At 42.0% G+C, this 15,518-nt stretch overlaps 1 protein-coding gene across 1 annotated transcript; it reads right to left on the reverse strand.

Moving 5' to 3' along the window:
- Nucleotides 1-386: 386 nt before the first annotated feature.
- PANX1 (pannexin 1) lies at nucleotides 387-12,938 on the reverse strand (the record flags this gene model as incomplete). Its single annotated transcript, XM_009077775.1, has 4 exons — nucleotides 387-470; nucleotides 1,621-2,291; nucleotides 3,772-3,995; nucleotides 12,769-12,938. Coding segments are annotated over 4 exons (1,149 nt in total), but the record flags the coding sequence as incomplete, so codon positions are not given.
- Nucleotides 12,939-15,518: the final 2,580 nt, after the last annotated feature.

Consider the following 15,518-nt stretch of genomic DNA (forward strand, 5'->3'; position numbering starts at 1 on the left):
TCTGCAATGCATTTTAAAACAGCTTCAAGCATGAGTTTGTTCTGTTCAGGACAAAAACAAGTCTTTGAAGTGTTTTTGTGAGATGAAAAGAGTCTCCAAAGTTCTGCTCTCAGATAAAAATGAGTCAGCTTTTCTATTAACTTCTTCAGTTCCTTGAGCAGAGACCTCAACTTGGGTTGTTACATTCTCCTGCCAAAACCCACCCATCTGTCATTTCAAACAGGGACACATTTAAGAGAAAAACTATATTCTGTCAGAATTGCTCCAAACTGCTGTACTAGACCTGGCTGCCAGAAGCACTTGTTCTGGCTCAAAAGTAATTCTGCTTGCTTGTTCTGAATACTCCCCTTGTATAAATCGACTTCTCCTCCAAATCTCAGCCTTACCAGAACTGTTTGACCCAAGTACAGAGGATTCGTTGTCCTCTGGGTGCTGCTGCTTCTTTTTCGTTAAGTACAGGGCATAGTTTTCTGAAGAGAAAATAGATTTAATCTTTTCCTGCCTTTGAAACAGCTCTTTAACTTGCCTTCAGCATTGTGCTCGCCTACTCAGGTCAGCTGCTAAATGTTTTAAAGCAATATCCCTTGATGAGTGAAGGACTCCATGAAGAGGCAGCCCACAAAGCCCAAACTACTCGATTCAAGGGGTGTAAGAACTAGTGTCCTGCTTCTGTGGGGACAGCTATGACAGCAGCTATGCTCGCATCAAATGAGAAGAAAGACCTTCCATCTTTTTGTCCCTGATATCCCATATCCCTCCCTGGATATCTGGCTTCTCGAATTCCGCACTTGAGGAGGGAACTGGAATCGTAATTATGATAAGCCAGATGTTTTAGGACAGAATCCTAGACTATCTTATGTGAGAGTGATTGCTCAGAGCTGATCATGTCTGCAAAATGGTGGGATATTCAGAGAACCGTTGCACCAATCCAGACTGACTGAGACCCTTTCGGCAAAAATCACTTTGCAGCCAATCCTCCTCACTCTCTGTGTAAGACAGAAGTATGTTCACTGGCCCCAGTCCCACTTCCCTTCTTTTGTCATTTTCTGTTCCTCCGCCAGCGGCATTTCTGAGCATCAGTCTTAATTTTATATTCACCTAAGACTTCTGCCAAAGCCTCAATGAAAAGCAGAAGTAGCAGTTATTATGTTTTGGAGCTAATTTCTGTGAAAAAGTCCTGAAACCATCAGCTTTCTCACTGGAGCTTCTTCAAGCACAACCTACTATGCAGAGGGTCTTAAGGAGTTCAAGTTCAGACTGCTGAAACCTATTTGTGCTAGTGCAGAGATATCAGCAAGGACCACTAATTTAACAGACACTTCAGGGTCTAAACTGTGTCACTGACTTGCAACACCACAATCTCCTGGCACAGATGTGAGGTTATAGCAGTTATACTGCAGGCAACATAGGGAGGACTAAGCAGGTCCACTGTTTTGTAGAATATATTAAAATGTTTTTGGTAGGAATACACATCTAGATGAAACCTGTTTTATTTTGCATGAATGAATTTTTGGTTTAATGGATTCCTTATCTCTCTACATCAGCAAGTCTGAATGTGGTGGTTTTGTGGTGTTTCGGTCTTTGACTCTTTCTATCTAAAGAAACAGCAGATCAGCTTACCTTGTAGTTCTGCTGCATTTTTTTCCAGCTCTCCTGTAGTTGTTTCTTCAGGCTTCTCCAACTCAGTTGTCCCTGGCCTCCCATCTATGGTATCAGTCTTAATAGTGCCAAGGTTTACCAAAAGCTGCATGACATCAAACTTCTCAGAAACTGCAATGTTCTCCAGCACTTTGAGGCATTTAAATGATTTAAGTTCACTGACATTTTCTTCAAGAAAGAGGAGGTAAAGGCTTAAGTCATCAAATCGATTAGACTTGAGTTTCAGAACATCGAAAGTTGGCAGGATTTCATACACTTTGAGAATACCTGAATTCCACCTCCACGGAACAAACATTGCATACACTACCAGTGGCATCACTAGAAGATAGACTATCAGGTTAATATAGCTGAGTACTTTGAAGACACCAACAGCAATGAGCTTGCACTGAACCACTTCTGGAACAGCTGTGTCATTCTTCAAGATCCCAGTTTTGATAGTGCAGAGAAACTCATCACTCAAAGAGGAGAGGCTAATGTAGTAGCCCAGGTAGAGGCATGCAATGAAAATAATTACTAGCGTGAGTAAACGACAGGTAATGTATTTAATTATTAAGCATTTGGAATTCTTCTTTGTCTTCAGGTACTGTTCCACAATTGGGTATTTAAAGTAGCTTTCTGATATTTCCCACAAACTGAAAAAGAGAGAAAAAAATACCAAACCACATAGATTAGATGCTGCAGCATTCAGCTACCTCAAATAGCAACAAAACCTTACTCTAAAATAGATTGGAATCCATCTTAAAATAATAGAATCACAGAATGGCTTGGGTTGGAAGAGATCTTTAAATATCATCTACTTCCAAACCCCACCTTCCACACCACAGGCAAGGACACCTTCAACTAGACCAGGTTGTTCAAAGCCCCATTCAACCTGGCCTTGAATACTTTCAGGGATGGGGCATCCACAGCTCCTCTGGGTAACCTCTTCCAGTGGCTCACCATCCTCACAGGGAAGAATTTCTTCCTAATATCTAATCTAAACCTACTCTCATTAGTTTAAAGCCATTCCCCCTTGTCCTGTCACTACATGCCCCTCTAAAAAGTCTCTCTCCAGCTTTCTTGTAGCCCCTTTATGTACTGAATGGCTGAAATGAGGTCTCCCTGGAGCCTTCTCTTCTCCAGGCTGAACAACCCCAGCTGTCTCAGTCTGTCTCCACGGGAGACGTGCTGCAGCCCTCTAAGCGTCTATCTTCGTGACCCTACTCTGGACCTGCTCCAATATGTCCACATCCTCTTATTGGGGTAAATCAGGTATAGTTTTATTGAAGAAGTCAGTAAAAAAACCAACAGAATAGCAGACAAATGAAGAATATTGACACTAATACAGAAAACCCACTTAAGAGACAAAAGAGCTCAAGCACTGGAAAATGGAAAAAAGTATTGCCCTCGTGGCAAAAAAATTCTTCTGTTCTTTTCTAATACAAAGTAGGTAGAGTAAGCAAATCCATGAGGAAAAACAGACTGCCCAAGTACTTGTTTGATTACAGAACACTGAAAGGTTTGTCAAGACCTAACTCCACATTTTAAAGAATAGACCTAAGTCCTCATTATGGTAACTCACATACACAGAGGAACAGGTACCCTGACCTAGAAGGAAGCAGAAACTGTATCTATTTAGAACAGTGCACCAATCTGTGATCAGAGAGTGGAGGGTTTGCTTTTGTTGGTTTTGGTATTTGGTTTTTTACTCTGATCAGAAGCTTTGCAGACCTATATCTTAAAGGACAGGAGATGACAAGGAATTGACTTTGCTGACAGTGTGCAAGTAGCTCTCAAGAACACTGAGCATCAAGGACTGCAGCATCTCCATTTTCTTATGATGTGGTGGGTAAAACTACTTAACACCCACTACAACTAAATAAATCAGAACATCTCAAGTAAATTGTTGTCTAAAGAGCTTATTAAATGTTTTCTTCAAAAGAAGAAAGTTGTAAGTTTCAGCTCCAAGTGCCTACAGTAATAATTTCAGATAACTCCTTTCTAAAAACCTAATTTAAAAGTGTGTCAGGTCAGTCTTCAAACCTCTGCAATAAATTTCTAAGAGAGTGCTGTTGTCACATCTGTTAAGAACTTATGGAAACGAGCAAAGAAAGTCAAGCCCCAACATCTTACCTCTGTGTCAAGTTCTCATTAACTGCTGGAACAAAGTCAGCAGGGTCCCTGGGGTCTCCGCTGTGAATGCTATTGGCAGCTTTGATTGCCCTGTTATAGGCTTTGTCAAGTTCTTCCATAATAAATTTCAGGTCTGAGGAAAGGTGAGGTGCTGCAGTGAAGCGCCAGAACAGACATGGTAGATACAGCAGGATAGCGACGAGCAGAAGGATGTATGGGAAGAACTGAAGGGAGAAAAAAAAATCCTCATTAGGCTTCACCTGTATATAAAATAAGTCAATCACCATCACACTCTGTAAGTATTAAGTTTCTTATAAGCTTATTAAATTCTCTTTAATTTTATTTTAATCCACTTAATAAAACCCACTTCTGTGGTTATTGGCAATATGCAGCAAAGCAAAATCTCTTTTCAGACAGCTTCAGTGAACTTGCTGCTGCTTAGAGCTTCACCCTACCAAAAAAAACCAAAAAAAACCCTAAAGCAGAATAACGGTGCCATGATCCTGGTAACATTTTCATTGTATATGCAGAACTGCACTGCTGGAGCTGACATGAGAAAGACGGCATTAATCTGGGGAACAACAAACCGAAGCAGCTATCAGAGAGGCTGACTGAAAGAAGAGGATAGTGTCACATACCCCTCCCTCCCAGACCTGTCACCACTGTTCACAGCAACTAAAATGCTCCAAACACCAGCAAAATCTCTCCTGCTTTCCATTAGCTGTCAGGAGGCTAATGAATACACCCGTTACAGCTCTGCATCTGCCTGGAAACACATGTCTCTTCAGGGTGCCTGACATTCAGTGACTGTAGAGGATCTAAGTGTGGTTGTAACATTTAGGGTATCTAAGTATTTTCAGACAGCTCCTAAATGGAAACCAACACACAGCATCAAAACGGTCTGGTGTTAATGCAGCACTGAGAAGTCATCCCTTACACAGGCCCTACTGCTTAGGGAAAGGGCTGAGCCAGGGATAAAATACAAGTTTCAAGTCTTTCCATCTGTCTTCTACTCATCAACAAGTTGGAGTTTTGCATCATGAGGTATTAACTCTAATTCTCTCCAGCTATGATATTTTCTATCTACTGTGACATTATATTCAAGGTGTACAATCATACGCAACATTACCCTTAGAGAGACATGATGAAAGATCTGGTTAAACAAGCAGTTAGTTAACAAAACATGCTGCAAATCTGGCCAATCTCTAATTCATTACATTCAGCTTTTGATAGCAAGCACACTTAACTCAAAGCCAGCACCAGTTCCTAAGGAACTTTAAATCAGTTGTGGTGAACAAGTGTGCAAGAGATGTAAGATATCTTAAGTGTTACAGCCATGCACACATGCACAGTCACTGAAAAAACTAATGGAGAATTTTAGAGGAAACTTGGACTGAAGCCATTAATCAGTGCAAGTGGAACAGCTCCACTTATATTTGTAGATATTTAACAAGATGAGAATCTGGACCAAATATTACTATGTTAACTTGTGTTTGCCTCAAACAAGAGAGATTAAAAGTAATTTGATGTTACTGAACATTTTACTCAGGAAAGTTACTTCTAATATTACCTACGATTAAAGCAAAATCCTGTGTTACTATTGATACTATGAATGCATATAATATATTAGCTCATAAATAAAAACTGACTTCCCCTAGTCCCAGCAGCCTGTAGAAACTGTGCAGATAACCTCAGATCATCTGGTGTTTTTCAGATCTAGCTTTTCCAACTGAAATGTAAAGCCCTGGCACATCCAACTTGTTTTTACAGACATCTCACCAACTCAAGCCCAACACCACAAGAATCTGCTCTTCTTATTCATCACTGTGGACAATGCCACCAGGTCTCACAGGTCTAAGTCCTGGATGCCTTAGTCTACCCAAAGCTTTATGGTTTCATGTCCAGGCTCTGTCAGTCCTCTGAATTCTATATTACATAGAAATGGAAATGATCTATCTACAAACATGGCTTAAACTTATCTAAGCTCCTACATTTTCCATAGGCCTTAACAAATGCATTTTGTATAAGGTTGCTGCAACACCTGTTTGACTTCACTTACTTTTGTGTCATACACCTCTGAGCTCCCTTCCACTGGTACCAGGCTTGGGAAAGAAACAACAAAGACAAGTTGTTCAATTCAATAAGGAGCAACCAAAGCTCCTTACATTGGTTTATATCACTTGGCTTTACTACTCACTCATTCGAAATTTTACAGGCATCAGAAGGTTTATGAACTCCTTTTCTGACTCTCAGAACTGTAAATGCCCCCAGAAGTACCCTGGAGAACTCTTTAACCCAAGTCCTACAAGACATGTAGCAAAAGGCAAGACAGTTGATGCACCGAAGTCACAGTCCCAAACCTCCATTGTCCCAGTATCATTCCCTTCCTTTTTACCTTGAAAAAGACTGTGGGCACATTCTGCACTTGGGGAGCACGTTGGCATTAGCCCTCTTGCTCTGCCCCAGATGTCCCCCAATGCCTGCCATCACCCCTGCCTCACTAGACTCTTGTCTTTTGAAAACCAGCCTCTGACATCTACCCAGCTCCCCAGCTCCGTCACCACTGCCTCCTCAGCTAGAAGCATCACACTGACTGCTGGGGCAAAGGCACATTTGTTCTGTGTTTGCTGGGCTTCCCCTCAACAGGCGCTCATCACTCCCAAAGCTGTAGCTTATGGCAGCATGAGAAAACACTATGCAGCTCTTTTCTGAATGGTCTCAAACCCAGAGCAGCAATGTGACCATTAGTCCAGCTCTTTTTGTTTGGAAACAAAACCCTGTATTTGACAGCCTTTCCACAACACTTGATACACGACTCCACCCTTCTCAGATTCTGGCTTTTTTAAAAATGAAAGATTCTCTTGTTCTATTCGTTAACAGTAGGCTTAGATAACTAGCAAATTGTTCTGAATCACTCAAATTTAAGGCCTTGAACCAACAGGCAGAAGTGAAAATGCAAAGTCATCTGGCACGAGTCCTAGGTTTCAGAGCAGCAGACTCAGATCATCCAGCTCATCTGACTACATTTTATAGTAACACATAATGACTTTCCATTTTAAGAAGAGGACTCCATGGTATTTGAGCACAGACGATCACGTGCCATCTGCCTCTTGTTTATGGCTTATGGTTTTATGGTTTATTTGCTTCCAAGGCGCCGAACACACAAGGAGGAAATGCTACTTCAGTCTTGGGTAGTTTGCAGTACTGAAGTTACATGGGAAGTGTCACTGACCTCAAGCACTGTATAGTCAAAGTATGCCAGAGAAAGATATTTATCTAAAAGAAAATCAGTTTTTTCCTTTGCTGTGTGGTCTAAAAGTCAAACTCAGTTTTTCCTTTGCTACACATTTAGCAAGTTCCTTTTCAACAGCAAGTTTCCAATGTTGGATGTAAGATGGTATGAGATTGCATAACTGAAGAAAGGTCCTTCGAAAGCAGATTACAACTGATACATTAGAATAGATACAACACTCTGTGGCTCAAAATGTTCACTTCTGAACTTCATTAGTGAAAGTGCATTGAAGGCTACATCACCTCTTCAGCCTGGATGCTCGGAGTCTTCGCTGCCACCCAGCTGCAAGGAGAACAGGACAGATAATAGCCCATTGAGTTTGGCACTCAAAACCAGAGTAGCAGAGTTTCAGTTAGGCTAATCCAAGATTCTGGAAGCACTAGGCACCAAGTACTGTGTGATTAATACCAGTATAAGACAGACAAAGCTAGTGGTGCAATGCACCAGGGAGCCAAACTGCAGTCCCCTGTATGTCTTCTAAGTATTGCTGAGCTCCTGAAAGCTAAAGATGATGAACGCAGGTTCTCCTGCCTGGCTTGACCCTTAGTCTGATGGCATGATGGGTGTGACAGCAGGCTCCTGAGGAGCCAGGAGGTCCCTGCCCCTTGCTCTGTACTGCTGCAATTCATTTCACTTGACAAATCTTTGAGCTCTGTACACCTTACAGGCCACTTAAGTAACTTTGTTAGTAATTAGCTAACAGTTCAAACAGAATGTATACATGGGTATGGAAGTGTCTGAGTAATCTGTCTCCATAGGCACATAAGACATTGGAATCAAAAAACTGTCTTTTAATAACACATTAACACCACACTCTCCTGAAGGTGAAAGATAACATCAGGCTGAACCACAAAATAGTCTCTTATATAACATCGCCAGCTTCAACTATGCTAAGATGCAGTAAATTCACAGCAAGTAAGGTAAAGGGCATTTAAATAACTTCTTTATAACCTCAAATATGCTTTTATCGTCCAAAGAAAATAAAGCTGGTATTGGTAGTGTGACACAAAAGGCATTTTCAAGGACCTAATCTGTAGAAACCATGCCAAGGTCTGGATAAAGTTGGTTGGCAAAAGATGAAGAACCACTTTAATGGCATTTAGAAAACAATGGTTTTCTAATTTTACTGCATCTTCAGTCCTTATTTTCTCTGGGCAATACCTGACAGTGGCCAAACAGTAACTTTAAGTACAATAGCACAAAGCTGTTAAGCTGCACAGGTCTGGAAAACAGCTTTGATAAAATTAATTGGCAGACAGTATTCAACAAAAAAGAAAGCACTGAAGTGTCTTCATTCAACATTAAAATATTTCTCATTAAAATACATGAACCCATTGGTGAGATGTCTGCCTATTCAGTTCCAAATTTCTATCTGTCACTAGGAGAAGTCTAAGCAAAGACACCAGCCCCAAACAAGCTAAAGACAGCAATTACATGTTACCAGAAGCAAAGGCATTAAGCTCCCTCTGGATACAACCTTATTCCTGTTTGAGCTGATGAAAGGTCTCACTGGTGCTCAGCAGAAACAGCTATAAGTGACTCATCATTCTGGCTGAAATCGTATCCTGCCCTCAAATCTGCAAGTGAATCTCAAACTGTACGTGACCCTTGTTATCCCACCTGTTACATACTTTCTGTTTTGATCTAGCTAAAACCACTATTTCTCCAGTTTCAATTAGCTCAAACCATGATCACCAGTGGAGGCCATGATGCATCCAGCTTATTCTGGGCTTTGGAGGACAGACAGCACTTTTGCAGTTAATGACTGTCTCGAACAGCGACCCAGACCTCTTGCTAGTATACAAATATGGATTTAAGCCAATCATTGTACTCTATAAACATTGGGCAGCTCAGGACCCATTGAGCTTTCCTGCATGGCAGAAGGCTGCAGGCCAGAATCTCCCCTTGAGTAGGGACACCTCACAGTTACTCCTCAAAGTTGAGAGATTCCTTACTGTAAGAGATTGTCAGTAAGTCATTAATAGCATGCTAAACCTTGAAATCTTAGCTAAGTGATACAAAGGACTGACTGGGCACATATAATCCTTTAGACATAAACCACTGACCAAGTCTGGGACTAAATCTGAATCCAGATGCACCTGAACTCCCCCCTGAAAAGGAGTTTAGGACACAAGAGGGTCCTCTCTGAACCTCATGACTCAACTAACAGGTTTCTCTAACAGTCAAGATCTCTTCTTTCTGCTGTCAGCCAGATGAACTGTTTGCCTGCACTTCATGCCAGTATGAATCCTCTTCTTCCAAAGAACCATCTACTCCCTTTATCTCTACTTTACTTCCCTTTATCTTTCTCTTTGTTTCTCCCCAATTAATAATAGACTAGAAGGCACAGTAATTTAAAAAAGTCCCTAGAAGTCTCTTCATCACAAGCAGCTCCATCCTAGCAATCCAGATCTCAGGGCTAGAAAGAGGCCATTGCTCACTGTTCAGCTGTGTCTGGTGGCTCTCAAGAGCCAGTAAGATTATGTCGACTGTTGTTCTGCACGAGTTTTCATAAACTTCTCTGTGCACTATGGATTAAAAAGGCTGCACAGTGCAGTCTCCTCCTCCACTAGACTGCAAGGACTCCACATACAGCGGCCAAAAGCTTGTCTCTATTCCAGTTAAGGATCAAGACGAGTTTTACCAAAATTAGCTGTCAGGAGGAGCACTTACCTTTAGAAACAATAAGCAAACTATCTGCACAGGGGGAGGAAATACATCACTCCTCCAATGACAAACCTGAAGAAGAGTCTTGTCAAAGGACTCAACCATATAATTATTTTGACAGCTCTTTCATGGACAAAGAGAAGAAAACATTAGTGTTACAGTAACAATAAAGATAAATTCAATTTATCTATCTGCAGATATTTTGTTTATTGAATTGTGCATTTAAGTACACAACTCATTTTGCTTTCTGCTGAGGGTTATCCAGTGTGAGGAGTCATTCTAGGATCACTGGAAATTTCAGAGCTCTGGTTCTCCATGGAGAGAGGTCCTGGGTACCCTCTAGGAGTGCACAGACCATTAGAGACTCAAGGAACCCAGAAAGTCACAGTATGCTCCTCCTCTTTACTCCAAAACAAATTTCCAAACTGATAAATTCAACTGTTGGGAGAGATCTCCCTGAGCAGAAAGGACAACTGGTAAAGGTGGGGATTGCCCAGAACTGAAACATGCATTTTACTGGTAAAAACCCCAAAAAATCCAGCACAAACTTGTAGTCTGAAATAGGAAGGAAATGGGAAGTTTTCAGCTTCTCTGTAGTGCAACCTGGTTTGATAACTCAGAGCAACCAGATGCCTACAAAAAAAAAGCAGGGCAGATTGTCAGAAGTTAGTTTCTTCATCAAAGAGCTACACAGTCCTACTTCCTCTCTGTATCACACTGAGCGCTGTCCTAGGAGGCAAACGTTTGACAGCACTTCCAACAGAGCACAGAGAGCATGTCTTAAGGAAATCCATCCATTTTAATCAGGAATAGGGGCCTACTACCTCATTTCCCCAAAACTGCAATAATGCCTCCTTAAGCACTTTTAATGGAGCCTTTCAGCATGCCAATACAGTGAGATACGGAGTCAGAGTATTGGAAAGAACCTGAGATGCTCTGCAAATAAAAGTTCTGCTGCCTAGAAAGCAGAAAAAAAGTTTTAAGTGTTGCCTTAAGAACAACTGGGTCTAATGATCCCTGCTGTCCCATCTCTGCCCTTGCACTAAAGAGTCAGGTCTCCTCTGATCTGAGCACAAGAAGACTCCCTTTTTTCATTAACATCAGTATGTTCCCACAAAGACTCTGCTGTGCCCATTTTTAAAATTATTACCTAGCCAGAACCTGCAGAGCAATGAGCTTGTACGCACCTTGCAGCACCAGGCTGGGCAGACAACCCAAGCCCTATTTTCCTGCAGAAGTGATCCCAATGCACCCAGCAGCTGTTGGCCCTGGGTGCAAAGAACAGCCAGACACCTTCAGATACCAGAGTGGGAACCAAAGTTCACTGTTTGTAGCTGTAACCACTCCTTCCCTCTAGACTTGTAATGTATGAAAGCTGATGAACAACCACTAGAAAAATATTAATTAATACTGCCCTCCAAACAGCATCTGCAGCTCCAAATGCTTGGATCAGATGGGTGGGTGGCTAATCATGGATCTAGGAGGTTAAGATGAAGTGAACAGCCTCTGACTCAGCTGTTCAGACATATGTCCTACAGCCAGTCTGCAGGGTATTTACAAGGAAACATCACATACTATTAAGCTGTTATGGAGGAACTGCAACAATTCCTGAGACAGCACTAGTCAGCAAATTAGCATGGGTTGCATCATAAAGGTATGACTGATTAAGCTATTCATCATGGCTGGAAAACTAGAAGACTTAGAGCTATCAGCAGGTGACCATGACAAAATTCAACACAAGAAAACTGGGTAATAAAAACTCATTCCCTCAAGAGAAAGGGACAGCAACATATCCAGGTTTACAGGTGGAGTTTCCAGCCATGCGAGACACTTGCATTGTAAGATGGCCCAGCAGCTTTGACTGGCCTCTGTAGAAGGTCTGACTGGCATGGAGCCCTAACAAGGCAAGGAAGATTTCAGGCTAGAAAACAAGTCTAGGTTTAACATCCATGAAACACAAGACTGTTGGGTCAAGGTTGTGAGTGGAGTTAACTGAAGAAAGCAGCAGTAAATCCTTACTTAGTGATTTGAGTCAGCAAATGAATCAGAGACAGCCTTGAATAGTTTCTAAGAGGACATACCACCAGATGACTGGATAATAAGAGCTGAGGTTTGGGATACACCAGCAAAACCCAGAAATACAGGTGCTGCAGGTCCCAGACCTAAGCTCCCTCTAATACCAGGTTAGATCATCTCCGCTCCCAGATGCCAGGAATTTATTTGCTGGGGCACGTAATAAAAAGGCTGGGAAAGGCAGCACACAAATTTGCAGAGCCCCAACAGCATTTCCTACTTTGGCATCAGCACTGCCCTAGCAAGGCGATGCTGCCTCTCAAGTTGAGTCAGCTCCAGGCATTGGTATGGCATTGACTCAGAGTTTGTAACTTCTGCCAAAGCTTGGACAACTGCTTTGAGCCCGCTCCAGTATTTTGGTACCTTGCACTTTTTACCCAGAAAATAAGCTTCTTTCTATGCATTCAGTATGATGCTGCTTTACCTGAAGCAGTGGAAGTCAGCTCATGGTTTGCAAGGGAACAGCCTGCAGACATGAGCACACTGAAGACAAGGGTTAAACCCAAGCTACCAGTGATGAATTTCATTTCTCTCAAATTTTTATCTGCCATAAATGACTCTTCATGCATAATTAGCCAAGTGTAACACAATGAAAACACAAAATGTTTTTACTACCCTGTTTTCCTAAAATAAGCTTCTGATCCAAGCATTAGGGCAGTTGTTGAGTCTTGCATCTTGGTTTTAAAATAGTTCCTGGCTAAAGCCAAGTGAAGAATTCAGCTCCAGAGCAACACAGAAACATTAACATTACTCTTGTGTCAGACAACTGGTGAGCCGTTATTTAAAACCAGAAAATATCTTCTGTAGTACAACCCTTCTTGGAAGTAAGGGAAAGAAAAGACTCTAAAAATAGAGAGTCAACTCAAAGCCAAGGACTACAGCAGAGCAGAGGAGCAAGAATAGTGAGGCAAAGGTAGGCTTCTAGGTGAGAGTAACTTTTCCAGGAGAAGAAAATCTGTACATACTTTATGCAGCCACAGAGGTATATTTTCTAAGTTGTTGTGGGATGGTTGCTTCTGCTGCACAGCTGCCCAGCAGTAGGAGTCCACGTAAGCCGCTTGCCTCCAGGAGAAGGAGCTGGGTGCAAAACAGCTTATCTGAGCACCTAGGAAAACAAAGCAAAACTTATCACATTCTCAGAAGATTAAAAAAAATAAAAAGAAGAAAAGTTCAGGAAGAAAAGCACATACTCAAGATTTTATGGTATCCAAAGCTATTAGGTTAAGTGATGAGACAAAACACAGCAGCTCTGCATGGAGGAGGCTGAGTTCCCACTGCACCCAAAGGATATAACTCCCAGAGGAACTCTGATGTCTCCTAAGGGTTGAGACAGCCTATTAGAAGCACCTATCTTTTAGGCCTATTTTCATAAGTTTTGTGGGGAACATGACCTCCAACACCTGTTTCACTTGCACTTAACTCAGGTTGGCCAAAGGGGAACCAGCAGGTAGAAAGTGTGACCAGGTAAAGCTGGTTTCCTGAGACAACAGCTGCCATCATGTATCATCATGCCACTGGATTTCCCAAAATCAACACATACAGCTCACATGCCTGTTAACAAAAGGCTTCAAATGTCATTCTTGCAGCCCTGCAGTCCTTGCAGTGACACAGGAGCAGGTTTAGCCCAGGGTGCTGCCACTTCATCTGCCTCTGAGACTATGAATGACTTTTGAGTAGTTCAAGTTCTATGTGTGAAAACAAGATTTCCTCTTGTAACTTCTGGCAGAAAAATTGTGGCCCCAGACACCTCCAAAGAGTGCCAAACCCTTCTTCACCACTGCAGGGATCATGCATAACACTCTCATCCCCACTCACTCCCAGGACCTCTCCATTTGCTCATGAGCTCCAAACTAAGAGCAGGGCACTAACTGACAGCAAGAGCAGCTATTTAGCCAGACTCAGACTTAGGGGCAAATTCTGCTCTGACCAGCTACAGATGCCAGGTGACTCTTCTTGCAACATGTCAATGAGGAAGAGTGGACACTGGACATGGAGTATTCGTGGCTCCTCAGATCATGCCAGTAAAACAGGATGAGAGGGCTCGATTTTCTTGAAGCTGTCATAGTGAAAGCAAAAAATCTCCACACATTTCCAGCAGACTTCCATAAACGCTGAAACAGGACAGCCATTTCACAAAGTGGAGATGGCTCTTACATGAATAACTCTTCCCAGAGCAACTCCCAACACTTCTGCCAATATCAGAAGACCAAGTGAATAGAGAGAATATTCCTCTTTTCTTCCCTTAACATATTCATCAAAGTTAGTGCTAATGGCATCACTGTGTGCTTTATGGGAATAAGTATTTAATATAAGATTGTATCATTCGTTGTGCCTTTTTGCTAGTTTAGATTTCAGAGAACAAGGACTTCCTTTGTAAAAGGAGCTGACCACATTCGCCTTGTACAGCCTCTTTACAATGTAGCATAGTCAAGGAGCTTTATGAATAAAAGCCTTTCCATGAGTCACTATTATAATTCTTTCTAAGGCTGTAGTATCATAAGAACATGGTTTGATCATCATGGTTTGACCTGTCACAAGCCTCCCTCATGGAAAACAAGTTACTGTTTATCAGAGCAGAGCTCATGTGTCTTAGCAAAGCTGGCACCAGACTGGCACTTGCACTGTCACACAGCTTTGGGAGTTTCTGCTTTCCAAAAGATTTCCATTAGTTGTGGAAGCTCAAGAAATAATCTACCACAGGAAAAAAAAGGGGAAAAAAAAAGAAAAGACAAAAGCAGTCAATTAGATTGACTGCTTTTCACTGGATAGGGACCACTTATGCCCTGCTCTCATCACTTAACCAACCTCCTGCTGCTGGTTGGGCCCAGTGCAAAGCAGCAAACAAATGACCCTTTCAAAGGGCAAGCAATGGAGTGTTCAGAAAGATGCTTTGTCTTATTCATGTCTGTGTATCCACAAGAAACATGTTCCCTGTGTTCAGACTCATTAAAGGGTGGGAATCTACTGAAAGTGATGGAGTGTTTAAAAGGCAGTAGAGAAGAAAGAGGCAGACAACTCCCTTCTCCAAAATTAGTGATGAAAAGGGCAGCCAGCATCCTTCTCCAAAATGTTACATGCACAACTTCATACCAGAATAGCTACAGCAGTGCTGGTGCTGCAGCAAAGCAGTGAACATCACTCTTCTAATCTCTGGTGTTTCAGCAGGGAGGTTGGAAACCTTTGGCAATTTGATTGGGAGCCAAGCAGATAGAGCTCAACATCAAGCAGAAGCTGGGGACACTCCAGTTGTTGTACTGGTTTTTAATTAATTGATTGCAGTCTTGCTTGTAAACATTTGTTAGTGTAAATTACAACTTTGCGGTAACAGCGGTAATGTTGAGACTTAAACAGAGAAGATGTTTTTGTGCATAATCTATGCAGAACACAGATCATTAAAGGCCTCTGAAAATGGCCACAGTTTTCCATCTATTTTTCCTTCCTTCTCCCCTCCAAATGAGGGGAGATCATAGATCTATCACATAATTTACTTATGCTGGGCTATTCCGGAGGAAGTGAAAAAGAAAATATGTAGTTTTTATTAGAGAAGAAATTAGGCAAAGGGCCAAATGCCTCCCACAGACCCACTGCACACACAGCCATGCACAGGACTAGTTTATGAAAGGCTAATAGTCCACTACTATCAAAGGAACAGCCTCCTACCTTACTGGCATGAAGCCACTCCCAACCTTTGCTACCACAAGTAATAGACAGGGAA

Source organism: Acanthisitta chloris, unplaced genomic scaffold (genome assembly GCF_000695815.1).
Source record: "Acanthisitta chloris isolate BGI_N310 unplaced genomic scaffold, ASM69581v1 scaffold1747, whole genome shotgun sequence".
In the NCBI taxonomy this organism is placed as follows: Eukaryota; Metazoa; Chordata; class Aves; order Passeriformes; family Acanthisittidae; genus Acanthisitta; species Acanthisitta chloris.